Source organism: Panthera leo, chromosome A1 (assembly GCF_018350215.1).
Source record: "Panthera leo isolate Ple1 chromosome A1, P.leo_Ple1_pat1.1, whole genome shotgun sequence".
Lineage (NCBI taxonomy): Eukaryota > Metazoa > Chordata > Mammalia > Carnivora > Felidae > Panthera > Panthera leo.
The window spans coordinates 27,200,874-27,227,008 of record NC_056679.1 but is presented as its reverse complement, the minus strand read 5'-3'; the positions used below and the strand labels follow the sequence as shown (position 1 = coordinate 27,227,008).

At 44.8% G+C, this 26,135-nt stretch overlaps 1 protein-coding gene across 2 annotated transcripts in view; it reads right to left on the bottom strand.

The window, feature by feature from the left end:
* Positions 1 to 26,135, bottom strand: part of ENOX1 (ecto-NOX disulfide-thiol exchanger 1) — a 271,832-nt gene that overhangs the window by 36,853 nt on the left and 208,844 nt on the right. The window contains exon 13 of one of the 2 annotated variants that reach the window (XM_042924563.1): positions 22,150 to 22,206. The exons of the other annotated variant lie outside the window; for it this stretch is intronic. Within the exon in view, the coding sequence (XP_042780497.1) occupies positions 22,150 to 22,206 (57 nt within the window). The remainder of the gene's footprint in view (positions 1 to 22,149; positions 22,207 to 26,135) is intronic. 2 annotated transcript variants of the gene reach the window in all.

The following is a 26,135-nucleotide window of genomic DNA, read 5'->3' as shown; positions in this document are numbered from 1 at the left end:
GCAAAATGAGTCAAAGAAGACAAACATCATATGATTCTTTCATATGTGGAATTCAAGAAGCAAAACAAATGATCAAAGGAAAGAGAGAGAGAGAGAGAGGCAAAACAAGAAAGAGACTGATGGTTACCAGAACAAACTGATGGTTACCAGAGGGGAGGTGGGTGGAGGGATGGGAAATAGGTGATGGGGATTAAGGAGTACACCTGCCATGATGAGCACTGCGTGATGTGTGGAACTGCTGAAATACCATATTGGACACCTGAAACCAATGCAACACTGAATCTGACTACTCTGGAATTAAAAGAAAATAAAATGAAATATAAATTAATTAATTAAAACAAAAAACAAAGCAGCATATTTGCAACTTCTATCCCCTCTTTCCATGTTTCCCCTTAGTGCCTACAAATCTAAATGGTCATCCAATGTTTGTCACAAGAGCTCCTTCATCATGACTGGTTGAGGCAAAGAATACAGAGAGAATGTGGGGCTAAATAATTTCCCAAGTCACACCTCTGTCGCATTTTCAGCTAAGCCCGGTTTTCTGTTCAGCCATCCAATGAATATTTATGCTGCATATGTGTATTATATGCCTACTGTATGCCAAGTAATGCTAATGTGTTCAGGATACTGAGTCTAAAGTGTCAAGAAGTGTGTGCCCCCCCCCCCCCCTCAGGGTCAGCAAGCAAGTCTTTTATAAAAGGTCTGTAAGAAAGCTTATGGGAAATGTCGGTAGATGAAGCTGGAAAAGTAGGTAGATGATGATAAGGAGTCTGGATTTTACTTGGAAAGCTTAAGTACTGAAGGTTGTTCAGCAGAGGAGTTACGTGAGTGATTCCGCATGTTAGGAAAATCATTCGGAGGGAAAGGAAATTGGAGGCAGGGATGCCAAGTTGGGGTCTACTGCAAATAGCCTGTTTATTGTTTACTTTTCATGATAAGGGTTCAAAACCACATCAGTGGTGTGTAGAGTGCAAAGTGTAAGAGCTACTTAAGAGGTAGAACTAAAAAAATCTGATGGCCTGGTGGATGAGTAAATGTAAGGACAAGCAAGTACCTTGGTGAACCGGAAAACAGCAAGTATAGGAGATGATGCCTTCAAGGTTGGAAATGTTGAACTTAAGTATTCCATGACATCTTGTCAAGATGTTTTGGAGAAAAATAGGATGTAGAGGTTTTTGAGCTTAGAAGCAAGACCCGGACAGCTCTTTCTGTAGGCCATTTGTGTTTGCAGCCAGCAACCTTCATGTCCCCTCCTTCTGGGACAAAGAAAAGTCTGACTTACTACTTGATATAGAAGAGGTGAATTCCCCAAGCTCAGTGTTCCTCTCCTGTCACATAGCTCACTGCATGAGCTTCCATCTGGGTGCCTCTGTGGGGCAATGATCAGGTTGTTGGATCCATGAGGATAAATCTGGTGAAGCCTGGGATGGCTGCTTGGTGGCCCAAAGTCCTCAAAAGAGGGCTTGCCAAGACCTTTTCTGAGAACAACCCATCACATTAGGCACAAATCAGCCATAATAGTAAACACTATTAGTAAATAGATAGTAAATAAAAAATAGTCAAAAAAAGAGTACATTTCAAGAATATGATTTCAAGGGTATCAGAGGCCATAACCAGTGTATGCTTCATCTCTAACCCTGGAAGAAACGTAGTTGAAATCTATGACTCCGCCTATGAATTTCATGTTCTCCACTGAGGATGTTCCAACATAGCTATTAAGTAATCAGGGACACTTTTTTTTACTGGGACATTAGATCGCAAGTTAGAAAGGCTTTGCCCCTTTCTTAAAAATATCACTGCTTTTATTATTCCCTCTCAGCCCACATCTCTAGAAAATGGAAGGGACCTTCTCAGAATAGAAAAGTTTCATCATTAGAAACGTAAAATGATGAAGACGCTTTATCTTTTATCGCATCGAAATCCTCTACCCTGATGACGTGACAAGCCCTGAAGAATTATGTGTCTACTAGATGTTAGGGAGACGGGGTTTCAGATGCCTGAAGACTGCAGACTAGATGTGGATAAGAGGAGACAGGATTACGAGAAGGTTACTAAGGACAAACTGTTAATGGTATATCAAGTGTAAGTAGGAAAGAACATGAGGATGGGGATCACAAGTCTCTTCGCGGTGAGATCAATAGGATTATGAAATAGTATTCCAAGGCAAGTGGTGGAAACACCATTCACTTGACACAGTAAAAAGCACTCCAGTCTACAAAATGCCCAATGGGTAACAATTCTGCACTTGGCAAGAGAATGGACACGATTACCTAACAAATCTTTTCTCAGCCCACCTTTTAACTCTAATTTCTGTGACACTTAGAAGGAATCATTAAAGAGCTGGAAGAAGAGGTTTTCAATAACTGGAAACTAGATACCATGGACTTTTTCAAAGACTTTTTAAGAGTCAGCTGCTTGAAGGCAGAAATTTCTCCTCTAAGAATCCTTGTCAATCACTTTGAGAAATGACCAAAGGAATTGATCCACGTAGAAAAGCTCTTTCTCACTAATTTGCTGATCTAGAAGTGTCCCTGTTGTTTTGTTTTCGTTCCCCTCCATCCACCAAACCCCTAAGAACCAAGAACATGGCTTCTCCAGCTTCATAGACTCCTTTTGTTATCCCTTGCATTTCATTATTCTCGTGACCTTAATCCTTAACTTTGCTGCTATTTCTTTGCTATTACAAAGCTGCTTGAATATGTGGTATACACCCACTATGTCTACTGCCTTCCCACGTGAAATCTCCACTCTCTCATCCATCAGCCCATGAAACTGTCCTTTGAAAGATTCTCAGTGACTGTTTTTCTGTCTCTTACCATGTGATGTCTGACATCGCTGACATCTGTCACACTTGCTCCTGTTACAGAAAAGGTCCTGGTCTTTTTCCTCCTAAAGTTTGTTTAGTTTTCACTGGTTTTTAAATTCCCTCTGCTGGCCCATTACACATGGAGAAGGGCGTTACTTTGTTCCTCTTATACTCTAACTTTGGGAACTGCCAGAGTTCCGTCACCACTTTCTCTTCTCTATTCCCTTTTACCAGAGGGCTTTCATTCTCCTGGGTTCAACGGTCATCACACTGAGCTCTTTAACTTCTATTCTTTTCACTGGCTGACCACTGGGCTTGTCTGCTTGAATCTGCCACTACCCAGCTTGAATCCAGCGTGAGGGTGGCCATGAGGTGGCACAAAACGCACCACATACTAGAGTTTTAGCCTGGACTCTTCCACTAACAACTGGTTGACTTTGGGCAAGTTACTTAACCTCTACAAGCCTCAGATCAATTGTCTACAAATGAGGGTGCTGGGCGAAGTAGTCATCTCTGAATAATGCTCGAGGGAGTCCTATCGGCTCTACAGAGGTGATGTGGAAGGTTCCAAGAGCAGACCTCTAGAATTCCCACTCTTTTACTGCTTTCTTCTGTTTTCGAACACAGGACTTCTGTGTAAAGCTTTATTTAAGCAAATGTCCTCATTAAAAAAAAAAAAAAAGTCTGAGCTCAGGTCCTGCCTGATGTGGGTCTTCCAAAATTCTCCAAAATCCAATCCATCTCACCTGTCAGGCTGCAGCCTCTTCTAACTTTTCCATATCTATTAGTAGGACCAACATTCTTCCACCTGCAGGGGCTTGGAATATTTATCTTATTTTGATTTTTTTCTCTCCTGTCCCCTAAGTGCTTCTAAGACCTCTCTAGATCCGAATTCTATCAGCTCTCTGTGCAATGTCTCTCCTGGCCCCTTCCCGTCTCTATTATTGGCACTCTGCTATCAGCTCTTTGACTACCGCGAGAACCTCCTACTTTGTCTCCTCCTCTGGTCTCTTCCTTTTCCAATCTATCTTACATGAGGTTACCAGACCAGTTATCTAAAATGCCACGTTCACTTTGTCACTCTCCAGTTTAAAACGTGGATGCTTTCTGATGCCCTATGGGAAGATGTCAGATCAGAGCTGGCATTTCCGGTTCAATCCCACCAAAAATAGCCTATCTTCTGTATATATTATGTCCAGATATGTTCTTCGAAAGCCTTCGAAAGCCTCCTCCCTTTTCTTCATCACTTCCTGCTTACATTTTACACATAGTACAAGTCCCTTATCTCTCAGAGGCCTTTCTTCCAGGCTGTTTGCAAGTTTTCCTTATCGCTGCACATTTTCTATGTCACTTATGTGGCAGTTGATCATTTATACATTTTGATAGAACTGACTCATCTGACTTTGTTTTTTCAGCAAAATCATCAACGCCTTTAGGGCAGTCACCATTTCCAAGCAAGTGAGGCAGCGTGGCTGATGGAAACTGTGTTCTCAATCTGTCACCATTATGTATGTTAACTTTAGGCTCAACTTAGCTTTCTCTTATGTAAAACATGGATAAGGACCCAAAGTTGCTGTGAAAGCCAAATGTCCTATGTGAGACAGTGCTTTTGAACTGTAAACGTCAAGAAATATATACTGTGGCATCATTTCTATCATCGGTCTTCACTTTTATTATTCTCAGGACTGACTGGATACAGAACAGGTGTATAACGCATACTTGGGGTACCGAATCCGTGCAAGAATTCTGTATAAGACCTTGACTGCCATTATATGAAAACACGTAGGCAAAAGTGGTGACTGTGGGGGCATTCAAACTGTGCATATTTTCTATTTTCTAAATGTTTGAGGTTGTCTTACTATCCCACTATCCTGATAATTTAAAAAGAAATACAAAGGAGCCAGTCACATATAGATGACAAAATGGTACAGCACAGCCAGTAAGAGCTGACTACTTCACTGAATACCATAATGAGTGACATCCCTCCCCACACACTGAGTAGCGAGACCTTCACCGTGTGACTCCCCTGTGGCACTCCGAGGGCTGGTGGGCTCTATAGCCACTAGTACAAGGTGAGTGGGACAGTCGTCAAGATCAGCAGGGCAAAGATTCACCACGTCACCTCCCATCTGCCGGCACCGCACCATAAGGCTCGCATTCCTTCCCTATTTTCCTTGTTCCGGGGCCTTGTTTTGCTGTTTGCTCCTAAGCCCTACCATTAAACATCACACCTTGTGAATCGAGGGGCCCTGGAGACCACAGTCAAGATGCTAATCAGCTACCTCAATATCCTTTACTCACGTTTTTTTTCTAAGTACCGACGGCAATCCATCAAGTGACAAGACAGTCTCGAATAACTGTCAAGCTATTCCTCAGAAGATTATAACTGTGGTCAGGGGAGGAAAGAGAATGGAGGCGCCTTTCACACTTTTCTTGATGGGCCAGTGGCTATCACGGAGCAGGTGCCCAGTGGCTGACAAATGAGGGAATGGCCCTTAAATAATGGTCTGGGAGAGTGGAAAAAATGGATCTGGACACAGAAGACTGGTTCTAATTGCTACTGACTTGCTGTGTGCCCTTGTTTCATTATTTGTTCGTAAAAAGTGGGATTTGAAGCACACAATCTCTGCAGCGTCCTCTTGCACCAGAATCCCATGCCTGCTCTGTGTCCTTTTCCCTGACTTGGAACTTCCCTTCAGAATAAGGCAGCCAAGTCAGTACAGACAACATGTACTTATCCTGGATTTCGTTTAGAAAGGAAAGAGGAAGCAGAGGGAGAAAAGCAGTGAAGAAACACATGGATGAGGAAAGGACGGATGAGAAGGAGTACCTGAGGAAGCTTCAAGTTTTCTTATGGTTCAAAGGAAAGAAAGACTGCCTCGGTCCCCAAGAGTGAGCGGGATCTGGGGAATTTTTCTGTGGGTAGGAAGTCGCAAGTCCTTGCTAATCTTCCCACTTGCTGAAGCTTGGTGCCGTCAACCCCAAGGGTCATGGGCACTCACTGACCTGTGCCCCTTCCTCAGAAGCCTGATGATCAGGGTCTGCATGAGGGGAGCCTCAGAGAGACCATGTGGAAGCAGACATGCAGGGCTCCTGCGGTTAGCTGCCTCGCAGTGCATCCCCCTGTGACGTGCCAAGATGTCCCATCTCCTTGGGGTTCCATTGTTGGACCCAGAGGGCATGCATTATGTCCTCAGAGGCTCCAGGAACTGCGTTTTCTAAGATTTCCAATTGCAAAGATTAAGATAGGTGAGAACTGGTTGCAGGCTGTTAAGTGGACCCTTTCAAGAAGGACAGGTGAAAGCTCCGTGTGGTTTAGGTGCCAGAGCTATCCAGATACAGTATTTCTCCTGGTAGCCATCTTGTCTTGTCATTCCTGGTTATATTTATTTAATAAATACTATAGAGTGTTTACTACATGCAGCCAGTATTATAAGAACTTTACTAATGTGAACTCATTTAATCCTTATAACAGCCCTATGAGGTATTACCGCATTCCCCTTTTACAGACGAGGAAAGTGAGGCATACAGAGGCTAATGACTTGCCTAAGATCACACAACTAGGAAGCAGCAGATGTCATATTCGAATCAATGCTGTCTCACTCCAGAGTCCTAATTACTGTGCGAGGCTGCCTCTCTCGAACGCCCTCCTGGCACCTGTTACAATCCTCGTCAACTGAAAAATGCCCGTTGAACACTAGGATCAAATCCTCTTCTGAGCGCTGCCTACAGGCCTTGCCCGTTCGGAGCCAGACTGGCTCTTGCATAGTCATGAAAGCAAAGCGGAGCAAGGCAGAAGGCCAGCAGGGGCTTGGCCAAGGAGCAGCGTTAGCAGGGATGGGGCCCGGCTGCCTGCTGTCGTTAGGTGGTGACAGACTTTCTTTGGACGAGGGGACACAGAAGCCATTCTAAAGGGAGAATGGACAGCTTCCGTGTGTGAAACAGAGGAAAGAGGAGAGTTAAAAAAGAGTTAAATAAGTGAAGTCCGGATGACTAGCAGAATAACGATACTAGAATCAGAGGGCACAAAGAATGAGAAGTACAGGCTCCAATAATTTAGAAATACCGGATGTGAGGCCTCGGAAAGGCAGCTGGAAATATGGCGCATGAGCTCAGGAGAGCGGTTGGCTGGGAATGACTTTCCAGCCCACCTTGCGTCTCTCTCCCTCCTGCACAGTCCCAGCGCACACCTGCTGTCCCAGCAGAAGTATTACCAAGGCTCCCTGTCACCATCGCGAGTTGCCCAGACTCAGAGAGACTGCTCTACCTTTAATCCTTTCGCGACACAGGAACAACGTCCTCGGCACCTGGAACAGTCCCTTGTACACAGCGTACCTGCAACCAGTATCTTTTGAAAGAGTAACGAGTGGACTCTCAGTAATAAGTTGTGAATTAAATCAATCTGATCAATCTGTTACCACACAGAGAGAGCGTAATCATAGGTCAAACTAACCGGTCGTCATAGGGTCTGGTCGGGACGCTTGGCCTGGGGTGGGTGATTTACAAGAAGACTTTGAGGAATATATTGCAGGGGACAGTGAAAAAGCCAGTGCAGTCGCTTTGGCTATTTTGCATTCTTTCAGTTTCTAAATGCATTTGCTGTAGCATCATTTTAAAGTAAAATCATTTCTTCACTATTTTGGATTGAAGAAGGTAAAAAGTGAATTTTTCGTTTGCATCTATTATTAATGCCTTCGATATATTTTGAATTTAAATATTCACTCTTCTGGAGACCATGATAAGCTTATAACCTTGTTCTTCTCCTTTCCTTTCCCAAACTTAAGACAGTTCTCCAGTTTGCTTTAATTCTTAGTTAATAACTTCTCTTGTTTTTTTTTAATACAAATTTGATATATACATCTTTTCAGTGGGGAAAAGTTATAAAATATAAAAAGAAAATAGAAATTAACTCAAATTTGCCTACCCAGCCGTAAGCATTATTAACATTCAGATATTTACCTTTTATATCTCATATATAACCTTCCCCCCTCTCTCTCTAGAACATAATATACACACACGTATACGTATATATACACACACATGTATACATATCTGGCTCTTATTTGAAAAATAGGGATTCTCCCACATGTACTTTTAATAAGAGAACGGAGACTTTGACAGGAAAGACTAATTTCAGTTTTGTAATGTTTCCCATTAAATAGTAAGAGCGTCACTGCTGCCTGGATCATAACTTAATTACGGCTATGACAGTTCACACCATGCTCAGACCGTGGTCTCAAGCTGGCAAATGAGTGGCTTTCTTTTGGCATAGTCTTGTGACAGTCATATTAAATACCAATGAGCTAAAGGTGGGAAAACATTCCTTTGTAGTCTAATAACTCCGTTCATTATTTAAAGTGTAAGCTGTAGTATTTTATTTTTAGTTTTGCTATATGCCATTTGTAGGTGTTCCCAAACACACTTGGCCTCAAACACAGTTGTGTGTTTCTCTTCAGTGTGTAAAAAATGTCCCCCACGCCGCTCTGCCTATGCAAGTACATACCCTTCATAGCCTTGCAAACATACTGACATGAAAAATCTCCTTAACCAATAAAAACGGAGGAGCAAACAGAAGAAACTAAAGCGAACTACTTTTAAATGTATGTATGTGCATCCAGAATTAGTTGGTTTGATTTATCTTGTATGATACTGACTCTATTGCTGGTAAAGATTAATTGTATTATGGTGCTCCTGGCATGTTATTTTCCCAGTCCATTTCTCAGTATGACATTTCTTATTTTTCTCCGCTACAAAGCACCCACTATCATAATTTTCACCTGCTGAGTTTACGTTACTAATGATAATATTAAAATTCAGAGTTTTTTGACCTTTATGGTGGTAAATTAGGTCATGAGAATAGATGGGATGCAATCTGATAAATGAGAAAGACATTTCATTATTATTCACGTAAAATGAACTTCACAAGGCTGGCCAGGCACACTATCTCAGTAAACACTCAATTGTCTCCCCTCTCCAACACACCAGAGTCCAGTTGTCTCCTCTGTGTTCTCGCATGTGCGACGCGAGAAATATTCCGAGAACTAAGTGGCTGGAGGGCTGATGCGCAGTGGATCTGGCATACGAAGTTCTCTGAATAAAAGAATCATACGAGCAATGGTCATGATACTTACTGAACGCTTGGTAGGTGCCAGGTGTTTGTACTATTACATCCCTGTTTACAGATGGAAAAACTGAGGCCCAGAGAAGGGGAGTAGCTTCCTGAGTTCACACACCCGGAAAGCAGTGGCTCCGGGACTGGGCCCCCGACACTCAGACTCTGGAGCTATTAGTCTGTGCTGCTGTCTGAGTCACCTCTCACGGAGTCACAACTTCTCCACTTTGTTCAAATCCCTCATCCTGCCCCAAGTCCTCTTCCTTGCCGAGAGCCAGTCTTTAGTGATTTCCCCTCTTTGCTGTATGTGGTCTCCTCAGTGGGTCATGTGCTCCTTGAGGGCAGTGACTGGGCTGCGGTGGCATATGCTCCCCACGCAGTACTGTGCCTACACCCCTGCACTGGCCCGCACCTGGATGTGGATGGACCCGGCTAAGCTGTGAGTCCGCGGTCTTTTGCGTACTCTCCGAAAGGATGTGATTTCTTACGAACTCCAGTCTGGCAGTTACAAATTAGGTAGTATTTTCTTTCGGGGGCTGAATGGCAGAGAAGTTCTTTCTTGGGCCTCTACCCCTCTTAACGTTCATCAAGTATTTTTTGAGCGTCTACCATACGGTAGGCTTTGTGCTAGACAAGAGCCACAGATGAATCATAGTAGTTCCTATGTGTCCAGGGGATGAGAGGCATAACAAATATATTAAAACACAGTGTGACAGAAGCCATGACAAGGGTTGGCCTTGGGTGTTGTGGGGGCCCAGAGCAGCCCCTAACCTGGACTAGGGTGGAAAGCAGCTGGCAGTTACACAAAGTGTAGTCAGCATCATGTGGGAGTTTGTTGGAAATGCAGATCTGTGGGACCCAGCCCAGATTTACCCAATCCGAAACTCTGGGCTGGAGTCCAGCAATCTGGACTTTTAAGAAGCTCTCCATTAGATTCTGCCGCTTGATAAAGTTTGAGAAATACTGCCTTCGAGAATGGAAGACTCACAGATACACGCCAATTAAGTAAGAAGGCATATGCCAAATGAACACGCATAAAATAAAGGTGAGGTGGGGTGGTCCCTGTATCACCTCCATTCTAACTTGCACAGTCTACAAGACTTCTGTACACGTCTTCAAGTGAACCAGAATGGAGCACGTTCACCTTCAAGGTCACTTGCCTATAATATACACAAAGAAGTGTGTGTACCTTTCACCTCACCAGGCCAGGCAGATTCACAGAGCTGTCCCAGGCTGCTAGAAATTCTGTCAATTACATCGTCGGTCAGTAAGTATTTTAAATGTTACAAACGTATTCACCTACGTGGGCTCATCACTGGGACAGGTTCTGTAAGGCATATACATATTACCTGCCATGAAGGCACATATGCCTGCATTGAGGCGGTAGGCCTATGGTAACTGGGTTGTTCGGAATGTTTGGAATGCAGATAAATACTGTGGGAATATGGAGAAGATGGTAACTGATTTGGGCTGAGCCTGGGATAAGGCCCCAAGAAAGGGGAATTGAGCTGGGCTTGGAAACAGATGGAATTTGCAAGGCAGGTAAAAAGTAGCTCATCAGTATACACTGAACAGTCTGGAAACTGTCCAGACAAACAAAGGCACTCTGCAAACTCATGGGGAAGCTGACATAACAATAAAAATGACGGTGATGCTGAACATCACAGTCACAAATCTCCCCTACAAGGGCAATTTCAGGGCTGGGAAGCCCGAGGCTTATAGGATTTTCTTGGAAAAAAAAAATCAAATAGGAAGAAATGTGAAAGAAAAAAAAACCACACACACAACTATTAAGTGTTCCAAGGCTGGTGAGTCTTTTCAGGGGAATCTGCAGGGTTTCTGGAGAACGGTTTCCATATACCTGGCAAGGCGCTTCCCGCAAGTCTCCAGGTGACTGTGCAGGTTTACGAGCAGACTGCTGCCCGGGGTGGGGGTGACAGGCAAAGACCTCTGTGGTTCTGACACCGGCACAGCTCAGAACTACTCACCATTTCTGCAGGAAAAGTCCCACAGTCTCTCTATAACGAACATAACCCACGAAGGCCCCTCCTTTGCGCACCAGCTCTCCTCCCAGTTCGACCTGGGCTCCTACCCGGGTGGGAGGAAGTTCACACTGAGGTTCAGCTTGCTGAAATTCTGAAATTTTGTCATACCTTAAGTTACACTGAAAGCCAAAAGTGTGAGGTTTGCAACCTGCATGGAGGTTTGGCAATGCTCAGTTACAGGTGGCCGTAAACTGGACGTCTCAAGAGAGCCGCTGGGCTGGGTGTCCCTCGGGGGAGGCTGGGAAAGGGGAGGTGAGCCGCACTTGGTGGGCAGTGAACTCACAACCCAGTGGATTCCCACCGGTCAAGCCCTAGGGAGAGAGGGAGGGAACGGAGAGAGTGTTTTCACCAGAGCTGGGCAGAGTTTTGAGGCTGAAAGACAAGACCACGCTTCACTTGATTGTGGATAGTCTGGACGCATTTCTTTCCAAGTATAGTCTTCGTAGTTACCCCCAGGAAGCCCCCCGATATTTTATTGGCAGATTAACATCCGAGCTTGCTGCTTCAAATTCAAGAACCTTATATTTTGGATACAGTTTTCACGAAGCGTGTAGATTCGCGCAGCCGCAAACACACCTTTGTGTAGCAAAGCTCACCATCAGAGCTGGCACGGGTGTGGGGGACGGCGAGAGGCACCGCTCTCCCACCTGCCAGGCGTGATTTCGAGGTGCTGGCGGGCAGCAGAAGGCGATGGAACAGGGAAACTTCCTGTCGTAGTCTTTCCCGCCCCTCTTCCCCTTTTTCTTCTTCCCAGCTCTCCACCTACTTTTCTTCTGTGTCATCTTCCTACACACTTTCTCGAAGAAATGCCACAGTCCAGTGAGTTATGTGGCAACGTGATGGATGAGGTCTGGAGATGAGCAGTGTGTGTGGAACTACACAGCGCCCCCCGGCAGAGCGAGGGCCGGCTGAGCGGAGCAGTCCCGGGAAGAGCACGTGGCAGATGGGGACCACCGCTGGCCCCCGCCCCGGCTGCTACGTTTCACCCTCTCCCCGTCCTGGTCTCCTGTGCGATCGGCACAAATTAGGGGTGCGGCAATCGTGGAAGACCTTTAATATTCTCACAACAACAGTCTGGGAAGCCTGGTGGCTCCACGGTTGACATGGAACTCAGAAGGCACCTTTACCCACTGGTGAATCCCTGTTCCTTGCTGTTTTCAGATCACTAAAACAGGTGCTGTGTCAGCAGGAACCAAAGCTGTATGAGTCCAGGAGGCTCCCGACACTCTCCCCTACTATCTTCGGGAGGCACTACAGCAAGCTTCTGCTTCTGTCCGCCTTCATTCTAGGTGGCTTTTCTCACAAATGTTCCCAAACTTTCTTCCTACTCACTTCCGATCGGCGTATCAGGTAGTGTGAAGCTGTATCTCGTGGGAGGCAAGAGAACTGTGATTAAGCCCTCTGGGTTTATTTGACTTTAAAATGATGTTGCTTGTACTCAAGTCATGTCTGTATGCTTCTGCATGCATCTCTTATTGCTGGTTTGGGGCGTACATGTGTCTTCTGGGCCATATTAGGAATAAAAACTTCTTTCTCCTTTTGGGATTCGAACCCATTTTGTTAATTGATCACTCTTCTCGATCTTATGTATTTCCTCCGGAGGGTGGACAAGCCTCATTTGGGTGCGGGCAGCTTGGTTCTGTGAGTCTGGATCTGGGGTCCACACAGAGAACAGGCTCTATATAAGTCCTTAGCCCACCGAGACGTCTGATCTCCCGTTCACAGCCCAGAACCCCACATGACGTGTCTCGGTATTGTTCTTCTAAATTGTTCATGAAGCACACAGTTTGCCTTTCTCTTTAGAATGCAAATACCCTTGCAGTTGTTTTCCCTCTCCTGTTGAAGAACTCAGTCTCCTCTCTCTATGGTAACGACCACACATTATTGTTGGCTGTGTATCTCATCACTTACCATGTAGGCTTTGAGCGCCAACATTTTTAAAGAATCAGTGGCTCTCATGCCATCCCTAAATCCCAACCACATGGAAGTCTTCCACATTTAAAAAGTCCTTAAACGGTAGATGGATTAACTAACACACGGTTAAAGAAGATTCACTGCATACTGTCTGTGACAGCAAAAAAAAAAAAAAAAAATTGAAGTCCCACGGTAGGAATGGATTAAATAAACTAGAGCACATCTGTGGCATGAAGTAGTAGGTGGCCATCAAAAGTCACATTAAGAAAATACTTAACATGGGGGAAAGGCTAATGGCTTATAAGGGGAAAAGTGTAGGCGGTACGTGATATGCTACAAGTGTGCTAAAAATGTATGCACGTGCACATAGACAAAGATGGGGAAACATGAAGGAGTGGAAGTGTTTTTTTTTTCTTTCTTTACAGTTTTCGGCATTTTCTAAATTTTTCACAAGGACAAAATGGTGCTTTTAAGATACGAGCATTCATACATAGGCCTATGGGATCCATACATCACCAGTCTTCCATTTCGAGCAACTGTTTTTGCTTCTACATCGGGTAGGATCATTCAACCTTTAGGGGAAAGCACAGCAAAACCTTGGTGGGTGAGCGTCATGTCTTCTGCAAGCATGCTTGTAATCCAGAGCACTCGTTTATCAAAGCGAATTTCAAGAACCGTTGGCTCAGTGGTGATCTGGGGCGTTCGGCCACACGTACTATTCATACTGCGAGACATCGTTTGTTTATCAAGTTAAAATTTATGAGAGATGTTTGCTCGTCTTGCAGAACACTCGCAGAATAAGTTACTCGCAAGCCAAGGTTTTACGTACAACTGGTCTCCAAACTAGAAAACTTGTTTTGTTTCAGATCTTTGTTTTAGCTATACCGGTCCCCCTGTCCATGTGAGGCCATTTTACATAGAGCTGAAACTTATGTCTCCTTTACCTATACTTCTCTAACCTGGCCTGGGCAAAGAAGGTGTTTCCATTCCTCTAAACCCAACGCATGGCCAAGCAGCTACTACCAACTCTTGTCTTGACAAAAAGGACAGACCACGTAGTCCCCAGCTCCACCATGGGGAAACACATCATTGGCTGGCAGCGAGGAGCTTGTTAAGAAAGCTTCTCACGTGTTTACTGGAAACAAGCACTGACCATGAAGCCAGCCTCTGCCTGTTTTTGATGTCTCGTCCTTCCTGTGGGCTCTGCACGGGCTGGAAAGTGGGTGTGGTACAGAGCCTCTTCCAGGCCTCAGTCCCTCTCAAGGGTGCAGGGTTGGGATGTGTGTGGGTTTTATTATTATTATTATTATTATTATTATTATTATTTAATGTTTATTTATTTTTGAGACAGAGAGTGTGAGCCGGGAAGGGGAAGAGAAAGAGGGGGACAGAAGATCTGAAGCGGGCTCCGGGTCAACAGCAGAGAGCCCAGTGTGGGGCTCGAACTCACGGACTGTGAGATCATGACCTAAGCTGAGGTTGGATGCTCAACTGACTGAGCCACACGGGTGCCCCAATGTGGGTTTTTTTAGACGGAGTTATGGATTTTATGGCAACGGCAGGACACGTGGTTAACTCACAGCAGAAAACGTGGTAAGGCAGTTGTATGGGGGCAGAAGGGTGTGGAGAGGGAAGCAGAGGTAGAGGATGGGGAAGGAAGCATCAGCAAGAGAAAAGCAGTAATGCTACAGGAGCTATAATTTGAGGAAAAGGCCGAGTTCTGGATGTCAGCATTTGGTATGTGAGGACAGTAATATATTACAGAAAGGAAATTTTAGTCATGACAAGTCCACCTTCTTGATTTCAAACATCTACGGAGCGAGGGTGACCTCAGTCACCCGGAGACGTGGGTCCGTCTCTCCCCAGGGGAAGACAAAGTGGCTATCGGTTTTCCAGTTGAGCTTTCTAGGGGCCCTCATGCTCCCTACGTACCTACATATCATATATCTCATTCCTGTCAGATTCTCCTCTCCATGGAGCCAGTCCTTACGGTAAAGGTCTCATTTCCAGAGAGTTGCTGGAAACATGCAAGTCAATTACCTCAAGCCCATTATGCCCACTGTGATATTAACTTGATGGCAGAGAATAAGCCCTGATGGAACGAAACACAGGACAAGCAAGTTTTGATAAGCGCAGGGCACAATGACAGGGGCTGAGCTCACCTGGGCTAAACCACGTCTACACGCCTCACTGACGGGTCTCCGGAACCCAGTGCGGCACCTGGCACGTGGAAGGCCGGGGTAATAACGACGCCTAACGCGTGCCGATGATGTCAACACCGTCAAGCAATGCTCACAACAACCCTAATGAGGCAGGTGTGATTATTACTTTCGTTTCCGGAGTGGAAAAAAAATGTAGGTGGAAGACACTCAAGGTCTCCTGGACAGGAAGGGGCTGCACCAAGATGGAAGCCAGGCCGCCTGGTGCCCGGATCTATTCCAAAGCCCTATACTCTGCTGCCTCCCCCACAATGATGACTTCATTAACTGAGTGAAAAGGGGATGGCAGGACAGACTGGGGACTCTGTACAGGCTGAGGGTGGCGGGAAATAGTGAGAAGAAGAGATCTCCAGGGCTGCAGGAACTGTGATGTCCGTCCGCAGTCTCGTACCCAGTCCCGCCAGGCGCCGGCTCGCCAGGTCAGGGGCTCTGGTTGCCCTCACAGAGTCTGTGGAATGGGGTGTGGGAAGAGTGAGTCCTTTCTGTCTTGTCTACTCCCCTTCCGGTTCCAGGTTGGGGACCCCCGAGAGCAGGCGGCAGGTTGTATAGGGGGGAAAGGACGGGACTGAGTTCGTGTCTTTACCTTTTAAGAATCTGAGCCTTTCCTGCAGGGCTTTTCTTTTTCTTTCCTGCCTTATCGAATACACCAGTGTATATTCTTCTCTCTTGGGCTCGCCTGCCTCAAGGATGAAAGCCACGTCCCGAACCTGGGCAGAGGACGGACCCAGCACTTGTGGGGCTTCAGCCGTAGATGTCATTAAAATACACGGTTAACAATGGCTTTCTGCTGCGGTGTGCTCAACTTGAACAATGTTCTTCACACAGCATCTCTTCTATACACTCCCAACGTCTTTACTCTGACAGATTTAAAGACAACTCTGAGGATTTACTTCCTTACAGAGGCAGCGCGAAAAACCGCAAAGTGTTTCTCTCTTTTGTGTTTTTGTTTTATTGTCGGCTGGGAAGGGTGTTGTACTTCACGGCGGCAACCTCCAGCATCATGAATTAAGCCTCTTTACAGGTTGCAAATGATTTCTCCGACCCCAGTGTGTGAGCCTGGGTTGTGCAGCCAGAAGACGGGGGTGTCGCGGCTTTCGTATGGCAGAAACGAGGACGGGAGGAGTGGAAATTAATGGGAAACTTTTAGACAAAATTGTTTATACGCTTCAGGCTTCAGCTGCCACTTTACTTGATTTCTCCTACTTATTCCTACATTTCTTCTTTTTTTAAATAATTTTAATTGCATTCTTTTTGTGAATGTTTGTTTCTTTTTGAGAGAGAGAGACAGAGAGCATGAGTGGGGGGGAGGCAGAGACAGAGAGACACATACAGAATCTGAAGCAGGCTCCAGGCTCCAAGCCGTCACCATAGAGCCCCACGCCGGGCTCGAACTCAGCAACCACGAGATAATGACCTGAGCAGAAGTTGGATGCCTCATCGACTAAGCCACCTAGATGCCCCTATTCCTACATTTCTCTCACCCTCTCCCTTCCCCTCCATTTTCTTCCATTTTCTCACCAAACATCCACACGTAAGGATCACAGGTGGGGATAGCTCTGGGAGGAAGGTCATCAAAAATGATGCAAGATAAGGGCAGATTTTTCTTTTTCTTTTAGATTTTGGTATCTGTTATGCATTAATTACCAGGGACCAGGCTAGGTATTCAGAAGTTCTAGGGATTAGGAGATAGCTCAGAGACAGAGATAAAAGGAAAACTTATGGTTTGCCTTTTAGGAAAGAAAACTGGGGCCTAGAATAACTGAAATCTCTAAATGAACCATAATAAAGGCTAGTTTTAAACTTGAGTACACTTAGAAGGTTGGACTGCCCAGCCGTCATTAACATATCCAGTTCCAAACACAAGGAAAAGTCTATTTAAAATCAGTACTCTTGAAGAGCAAGACCTTTGCCGGTGATCTCAGGTTCTGGCTCTAATGGGTTTAAATTGGATCTCAGAAAACTTTCCTCCTGAGCACAAGCTCGCAGGTCTTCAGATGGGGACCAGGGTAGGTCAGTTTGGGGACCTCGGGAATAGCAGACAAAGTGTTGGTCAGAGACTGTTGTTGGCTCAATAAAACATAAAAACAGTAGAAAAGGAATAGTAACAGGTCAAATCTAAGTGTGGTTAACATCCCATAAGCTGGACAACGCTCGGGACTAAGGCAAGAGGGTTAGTAAATTGCAAGACGAGACCTATTTGTTATGAGTCCCTTCAGGACCACTAATGGCTACCATAAGTGTCCATCTGCCACACGACATTCTAAATGCTAAACAATTCTGCAAGTCTGAAACTCCCTGCCAGACTCCATGACATGCCTATTAATATACAGTATCCCCCAGAAACAAATATGAAAGAGGCAGAACAAGATTTATGGGCATGTTAATTACAGCATTATTTATAATAGTAAAAAAATGGGAAGTTAAATGCCGAACACATAGGTCTGTGGTTCAATTATTTCCTATCTGCATTACACAGCCATTAAGAATCATGTCTTTGAGGAACATTTGGTGACAAGAAAAATACTTACGATATAATGAGAAATCAAAAATGTACAAAACTGAAGGCAATATGATAATATTTATTTATGACTTTTCCCCTCTGGTCATATATATGCACATGACTGGAAAAAACTAAAATAAAATATTAATAGTGGTTATCTCTGAGTAATGAGATGTTAAGTTATTTTTCTTCACCTCTGTATTTTTTTTCTATGATTTTCCAGTTTCATACAGACTACTTCTTTTATAATAAAATATATTGTTTTTAAAAAGCAACTGTCAACTCTCATAAGAATATCCAGCTAAGCCTGCACCAGTCCTGTATAATTATTATTAATAAATAATATGTAAAATTCCTGCCCATGTGACTAATTATAGAGAAAAAAAATCTATATGTCTTAGTCAATAACCTCTGTGCCAGAGGCTTTAAACCTCATGATCTGCATTAAAATTCATCTTGTCATTGGCACAAGAACAGACACTCAGGTCAATGGAACAGAATAGAGAACTCATAAATGGACCCACAAACATATGGCCAACTCATCTTTGACAAAGCCGGAAAGACTATCCAATGGAATAAAGACAGTCTCTTCAGCAAGTGGTGCTGGGAAAACTGGACAGCAACATGCAGAAGAATGAACTTGGACCACTTTCTTACATCATACACAAAAATAAACTCAAAATGGTTGAAAGACCTAAATGTAAGACAGAAAGCCATCAAAATTTTCGAGGAGAAAGAAGGCAAAAACCTCTTTGATCTTGGCCGCAGCAACTTCTTACTCAACACGTCTCCGGAGGCAAGGAAAACAAAAGCAAAAATGAACTTACTGGGACCTCATCAAAATAAAAAGCTTCTGCTCAGTGAAGGAAGCAATCAGGAAAACTAAAAGGCAACTGACAGAATGGGAGAAGATATTTGCAAACAACATATCAGATAAAGGGTTAGTATCCAAAATCTATAAAGAACTTATCAAACTCAACACCCCAAAAGCAAATAATCCAGTGAATGGGCAAAAGACATGAATAGACACTTCTCCAAAGAAGACATCTAGATGGCCAAACGACACATGAAAAAATGCTCAACATCACTCATCATCAGGGAAATACAAATCAAAACCACAATGAGATACCACCTCACACCTGTCAGAATGGCTCACATTAACAACTCAGGCAACAACAGATGTCGGCGAGGATGCAGAGAAAGAGGATCTCTTTTGCATTGTTGGTGGGAATGCAAGCTGGTGCAGCCACTCTGGAAAACATTATGGAGGTTCCTCAAAAAACTAAAAATAGAACTACCCTATGACCCAGCAACTGCACTACTAGGCATTTATCCAAGGGATACAGGTGTGCTGTTTCGGAGGAACACATGCACCCCAATGTTGATAGCAGTGCTATCAACAACAGCCAAAGTATGGAAAGAGCCCAAATGTCCACTGATGGATGAATGGATAAAGAAGATGTGGTGTGTATACACACACACACACACACACACACATACACACACAATGGAGTATTACTTGGCAATCAAAAAGAATGAAATTTTGCCATTTGCAACTATGTGGATGGAACTAGAGGGTATTATGCTAAGTGAAATTAGCCAGAGAAAGACAAATATCATATAACTTCACTCACATGAGGACTTTAAGAGACAAAACAGAGGAACATAAGGGAAGGGAAACAAAAATAATATAAAAACAGGGAGGGGGACAAAACAGAAGAGACTCTTAAATATGGAGAACAAACAGAGGGTTACTGGAGGGGTTGTGGGAGGGGGGATGGGCTAAATGGGTAAGGGGCATTAAAGAATCTATTCCTGAAATCATTGTTGCACTATATGCTAACTAATTTGGATGTAGATTTAAAAAAAATAATAAACAACAAAAACAACAATACAAAATTCATCCTGTCAAAATTCTGCCTTCTATACCAACTACTATTTATGTGGCTAGATGAAGAGAGGGAATTGATACGCTAAGCCAAGTGTTTATGTACCTGGTTTCCCTGAGCACTCTTACGGATGAGGAAGGTGAAAGTCAAATCACTTGCCCTGGTCACACGGCTATTCAGGGATCAAAATGAACCCAAATCTTCTCAATCTAGTTTGAAAGCCTGATGCCTTCTACCACCACAAGGCCGATGGAAACTTTAGAGGAGACAGAGACTTCATTTCAGACATTTAAAACTACCTTCACCCGATACTGTGCAAGCGCTTCTAATGTGTGGCCAAAATAACTTTTTTTTTTTCATTCACATAACCCAGCGAAGGTAGTAGGGAACTGCCCAAAGGAGACAACATTACAGACAGAAAAGAGCAAGACCCGTGGATTATCCACCTGCTGGGAAAGCCCTAAAAGAATAGGCAGCGATTATAGAAACTAGCCCAACCTTTGGCCCAGTGAGAAAGGGGGGCATGGAGGGGGGCACTGGCAAGTGCTGCTGGGTTCCATCATTCCACAAACCTCTCACCCACCCTTGGTCACAGTGTTGCCCCTCCCTCCTACTTGGCCTCAACCTTGTCTCTCAACAGCCATTGCTTCTGTCGACTTTTCTATTGTGGGCTTTTTCAGCCCACACCCTGGATTCTAGAGAGGTCTCTTTCAAAGCTAAAAACTTTCTTCTAGAAAGGATAAAAGACTTCAAAGATGACCTTCCACTTTTTTCATTGAATAATGAATGCCTTTTGACATTTCTCAAAACGAGAGGGGCTAGATGTTGTGTGAGGCCTGTCTTCACACGCATCGTCAATTTGATTCGACCAACAGATGAGCTTATAATCATAACAGCCTCCTGCTCAGAACCTCACAATTACAAAGTGCCTCCACATCCATTGTCTCATTTGCTTCTCACCATAAGCCTTACAAGAAGGAAAGACAGGTAATATCATCCCCATTTTGTAGACCAGGAAATCGAGGCAACCTGCCACTTTGCCTTGTTGGATTTGACGGCAGCTTTCCTCAGGAGACACACAGGGACTGACTCTGAGGGAGAAGCATGTGAAGGTTCTGGTCGCGAATGCGGCAGCAATGTGTCCCAGGAGGACAGGACCCTGGAAAAAAGGCTCCACGGTAAGGCGGGGGTTTATGAAATACTGGAGTGGGAAGAGAAACTATTTAGGTGGCAATGTTGCCCGTGGAGAGCTCTGTATGCATGGCTTCCTCCTCTGCTTTCTCAATCCTCTCCGTTCTCCAAAGCTAACCCAAATCCCACCGATCTGGGAAGCTGTTCTCGGTTGTCCACCACCGTGAGACCATCGTAGTGACGTCTCACATGCCTCAGCCCGTTACGACTTCATGACACATGTTTGAGGTAGGCATCGCCATCCATTTTACAAATAGGAAAATGAAACTCAGAAGTGCTGACCTGCCCCCAGTTGACACAGTTAATAGGCAGCAAAGTCCAGATTTCAAACTACACCGCATCACAGCTGCCTCCCCTTGTGACACACTTTTCACATCCTGTCTATCGCCCGTGTGTTCCCTCATCCCCAACTCAGTTACAAGTTCTCGGAAGGCAGACAGCAAGCCTTCTATTTTCTCTGTAACCACCCCCACCCCCCCAGCACGTAGTAGAGCTCTATGTACGCAGTAGACTCTCCATAAACGTCATACGTTAAATATCCGTTTTGCAGGAACAGTAGTTATTAAAGAGGGATTTTTTTGGTACTTTGGATGTCAGGCGTTCCACGGTATATAATTAAAACAAGAGTGAACATGAAGTGTATAATTTCTCCCAGCTCTAGCTTAATCAGGCATTCATTACCATGTCTGATTCTGCGTTATGTGAAAAGAACTGCTTAGTAAGCATTTTCTGTGATGACGATAATCAAATACGTACAGATATTAGAGAGATTTTTAAAAAGACAAAAGCACAACCATCATACATAGGGAGAGACAATGATCTACATGGCATAATATTCCACCTGAGACTATAGAACTTCCAAGGCAGAGAGAACACCGGACTAATCTTGGGCAACTGGATACACAAGGAACCCTAAGAGAAAAAGTCTGTGCTAACTGGGATCTTGCACCATTACTCTTGTATCAAGAAGATGGATGCACCATGTTCCTGTTCTGGGTCAGAAACAAGAGAGGCGTCGCTTTCAAGGGCTTTTCTGAGAGACGGGGTCTGCTCTGAAACCTTTCCGGCAGAGCAATCATTTCATTACCATCTTCAGTGACCAGCAAACTCAATAAATACGCATGCAATACACAACTTATTACCCTCTGTTTGGTCTCATTCCATTTGCCCTCCCAACACGTCCTTAGTGTATAGCTTTGAAAATACAAAGGACTCAAAGAAATTCACGGAGACGAGAATTTTTATGGTAGAGATTAGCTCAAGTACCTCTAAAACTGACATTTGATAACTTAAGCTAACAAGAGCAGTGCCTGTCTGCCACACTTTACTGCCAAACCATTCAGAGTAATCTTAATAAACCACCGAGGGGCAGGACTTCTGATCTCCTTTGTGTCATAAATAAAGTGCCACATACCTGTGGGCATTCAACCAACATCAAGCAACAAGAGCAAATACTGGGTCAGTGGTACCTACATTTGTGTCCTCATGGCTGTGGCCGTTGGTCTCGACCAATTCCTTGGTACCTTTTAACTGCAAATTTCAAGAAGAAACAAAACAAAACAAAAACCCCACATGAGTAAGCAAGCATGTCTGTTAAATATACATCATCCTGTTAACTCTGATCTATCCAGGGTTGCACTTTATAAAACTTCCAAGGAAAGAGAACCAAAAAAACCAGATGGAGCATATAATTCTAATGAGTCTTATTGAAACAAGCTTGAGACCAATATTTTAGAAAACTCGGTGGCTGGCAAAAAATATAAATGGGTCTTGGTCATTATTTTTTAAATAATAAGATCAGAAAGCAGTTCCATAGGCATAAAATGTATAAAATTGGTTCTTAAGAATAACAAATGATTTCACTTCCTAGTTGTATTGCTATTAATTTAAACCCTGCAGTGTTTGCAAGTTGCCACCAGCTGATGTTAGACTAATGATTACTCGTGAATGATGTATTTTCCGTTGTTTTAACATGCCACAGTGCTATTGTACATGTCCTCCTTGAGAACATATTTGAATGACTGGCATTGTTTCTGGAGGCCTAAACAAAAAGATGATTTTCTTCTTCTTCTTTTTTTTTTTTTTTTTTGCAAAGGAAGAATTGGGAAGACATCTCCTTGGTCACTGAGGCATTAGAAGAAAAGCTATTGCTCAAATGAGATTTTTAACAGCGAACACCTGAAAACACTACTCCCTCTACTCTCTCTCTGAAGGCTTAGCAATAATCAGTTATCTGGAGATTTCTGGAAACCTTTAATTGGCGTTTTATCAAAGCAGACATTGGGAGCTGAGAGCAAGGGCAAGGGGGGGGCGGGCCTTACGGCCGTTGCCAGCACTGCTTCCTGGCTTTTTAATGCTTAGGAAGCAGCCCCTGCTGGATCATTGTTTTTTTTTAAGCCTAAAATAAAACGGTGGGAAATAAATGCTGAAAGTCTGAAAGAAAATAAATGCACGTACACCCGTGATGTGTCCGATCTGACACGCTGGTTCTTTCTGGCTATTTGTGCATATTAAAATGAAAGCGTGTGTGTGTGTGTGTGTGTGTGTGTTTAGGCAATGTCAAACCGTCAGCAAGAAAGCCACACGCTGTCCGTGTCAAGAGAGGGGCTTTGCGAAAGGAAGGGGAACATGTAGAAACTGAGCCTGGGGCAGCCGACGATGGACCAGAGGCTCTTGGGCTCGTTTCCACGTGGCTCCCACTTGGGACAACAATTCCGCCCGCTGGTCTTCGGGGCTACATCACGGGTGTTTCCACACACAGCAATCGCGACGTGTTACGGATGTGAGAAGAAAAGGGTGCCAGCGCGATAGCCAGGCCATCCGTTACCAGAGGGCACAGGGGGACTGAACAAGACCCTCCGTGTTTTCCCGTCCGAAGGTTTTCTCGTTGCAGGTGTTCCTTATCGTCTTTCTCTTGGCTCACCGTAGGTCCCGCGGTTCGTGCTTCCGTCGGGTCGAGCGGGCCTAGCTCTGAAAGCTTTGTTATTTTGCAGCAGAAGGCAAGGACCCGCTCCACCTTTCCGTGTTTACCAGCACAGACGTGCCCACGGCTCTCCTCCCTTTTACGCGGACTCCGTCGTGCCACTCCACGCCCTCTTGTCTTGCCACACCTCCAGCTGGCTCTCCCCGGTGCTCCCTGTCTGCCGCTTCTGTTCCCTCCCCTGCTCTCATCTGCCAGAACGGCCACAGGCCAGCGCTCCCTCCTGCAGCGGCAGGCTAGCCACTGCCGTGCCCTCACCGGCCTCTCCCTGTCCTCCTCTCCTGGAGCTACTCGCTTCCTCCAGGTGGAGCAGAGGAGCGTCTCGTCTGTGGGTACCTGGGCTTGTGAACAAGCGCCAGACGCCGGACGCTGCCACCGTGGGGCGGGAGCCAGGGGCCCGGAGGAGCAGCATCCTAGCAAACAAGGAGGGCCGGGGACCTTCTGGGGAGCCTAGGGAATAACCCTGCCTTCCCTGAATGGGGATGGTAAGGGCCTTCCCTCACAACCTAGTCTTGCTTTTTAGGATTCCCATCACGTGGCATCACTTTAAATAGCAGAATACCAAGTCTTCAGAAAAAGGTGTATCTTTTCCTCTCTTTCTCGTGTGTGTGTGTGTGTGTGTGTGTGTGTGTGGGTGAGACAGCATCTAAGCCCGTGCAGTCATACTGTCCAGGAGCGATGCTATTTGTGTAGGCCTTATGTATGCAGGCACTGAAGAAGTGTTTACACACGTACTCTACATAAGTCCAAAGGAAGCCTTATCGGGCAATGTTCTTGGAAGTACACAGGTGCCTTTGCAAGTGTATGTCTGTCTGCGGCGTGGGGGTGGCTGCGAGGAGATGGAAGGAACACGGCCAATGCGTGCTCCCAACCGCAAGGATGACAGGGGCTCCGGGCTAGAGGATGTCACAAAATAGACTGCTGGTGGCTACGGCAGCCAAATGCACGTGGCTGCAGTGTGTCCCCGGTCTGCTCAGACACATGTCCTTCTGATGCCTTTGTTTGAAAAGAGCCGTCCCGTTTAAATTAGTACAGCAGACTGAAACACGATTCCTTCCCGGTCCGATTTTCTAGCTCTTTAATGATTTTAGTTGTTCTGAATCTTCTTCATGTTCCCTGTTTAAGTAGTAAGATGGAAGTGTGATGCTTCACCACTGCCTGTGCGTGCACTTTTTGCCCTCTAAAAGTGCATGCCACAACAAGAATGTACCGGTGCTTTCTGCGAAACTCAGAATCTGTTTTTTTATGACTGGGGTTTAGACTTCAAGTCCAAAACACGCATACCTTAGAGGTGTTGTGGGTTTGGCTCCGGAAAATTGCAATAAAGTGAGTCAACTGACTTTTTTTTTTGGCTTTCCAGTGAATAAAAAGTTACGTTTTCACTATAGTCTATTAAGTGGGCAAGAGCATTATGTCGAAAGAGACCATGTACGTAAAGGATCTGAGTCATGTGGAGAAAGGACAAATCCACCCCTCCCCATCCCAGCAAATCGAGGAGAGAGGGGGTCAGAACAAAACGACAAGGCTCAGAGCTATGTCTGATCAGGAGCAAATATGGACCAAAACAGCGTCACAATGCTGATAGTCTCTTTGTAACGTAGAGGAGGAAAGCCCGGAGACTCAGGAGTCTCCTGGATGGCAGGTCGCTGCGAATTTTGTCAGCAGTTTTCAGCTCAGTCTAACCTCTCCAAAATCACACAGTAGGTTCAGCCTCAGTCTGCATTATTTTATCTGTACTAATCACATAATCATTAGTTTTATATTCTCCTTCAAAGCTATAAAAGCTTATGAAGTATCCAACATCTTCACTTCCTACTCACAAATCCCTTATACTGTTAGGGGAAACTAACCAAAACTACATTTTCCTGCCCCCAAACCATGAAAAACGAAAAATCGCTTGTAAAGTGACTGAGTCACAGCTGACTATTCTCCCGACGTCACTTTTTTAGATACACCACTTCTGAAGTTATTTATATTACACAAATAACCTTCTCATAAGCCACTGTGGGTGTGAAATGTAAAACAAGCTAAATTTGATCCCCCCCAAAGGGTTGGGGTTACGCTATGTGATTTTCTCCCTCCCAGTTACCATTCATTACATTGCTGGCAGCAAGGAAGGCCAGAAAGAGGCAAGCATTTCAAGAGCTCTCCCGTGTAGGTGCTGGGCTTAGATTTCACTCAGATTTCACTCTGCAGCCGAGCAATCCATCTTACCCTGCTGTAAGACAATACTTTCAAATCCACTTATCAATGTCAGGCCACACTTCAGTATCAAAGAAAGCCAGGATGAAACGATCAGATTTACAAACTTCATATAAAAGGTTGGTTGCTCACTGTGGTTAGATGAGTGCCCTGATGCACAAACGGGGAAGGCTCTTTTTTTAATGTCCCCATGACTCAGTCGTTCTCCATTCAGATGTCTGCGTGAAAGCCATGGGCTATGCTAAACACATTTCCCTCACTCTTATCCTTAAGAGGA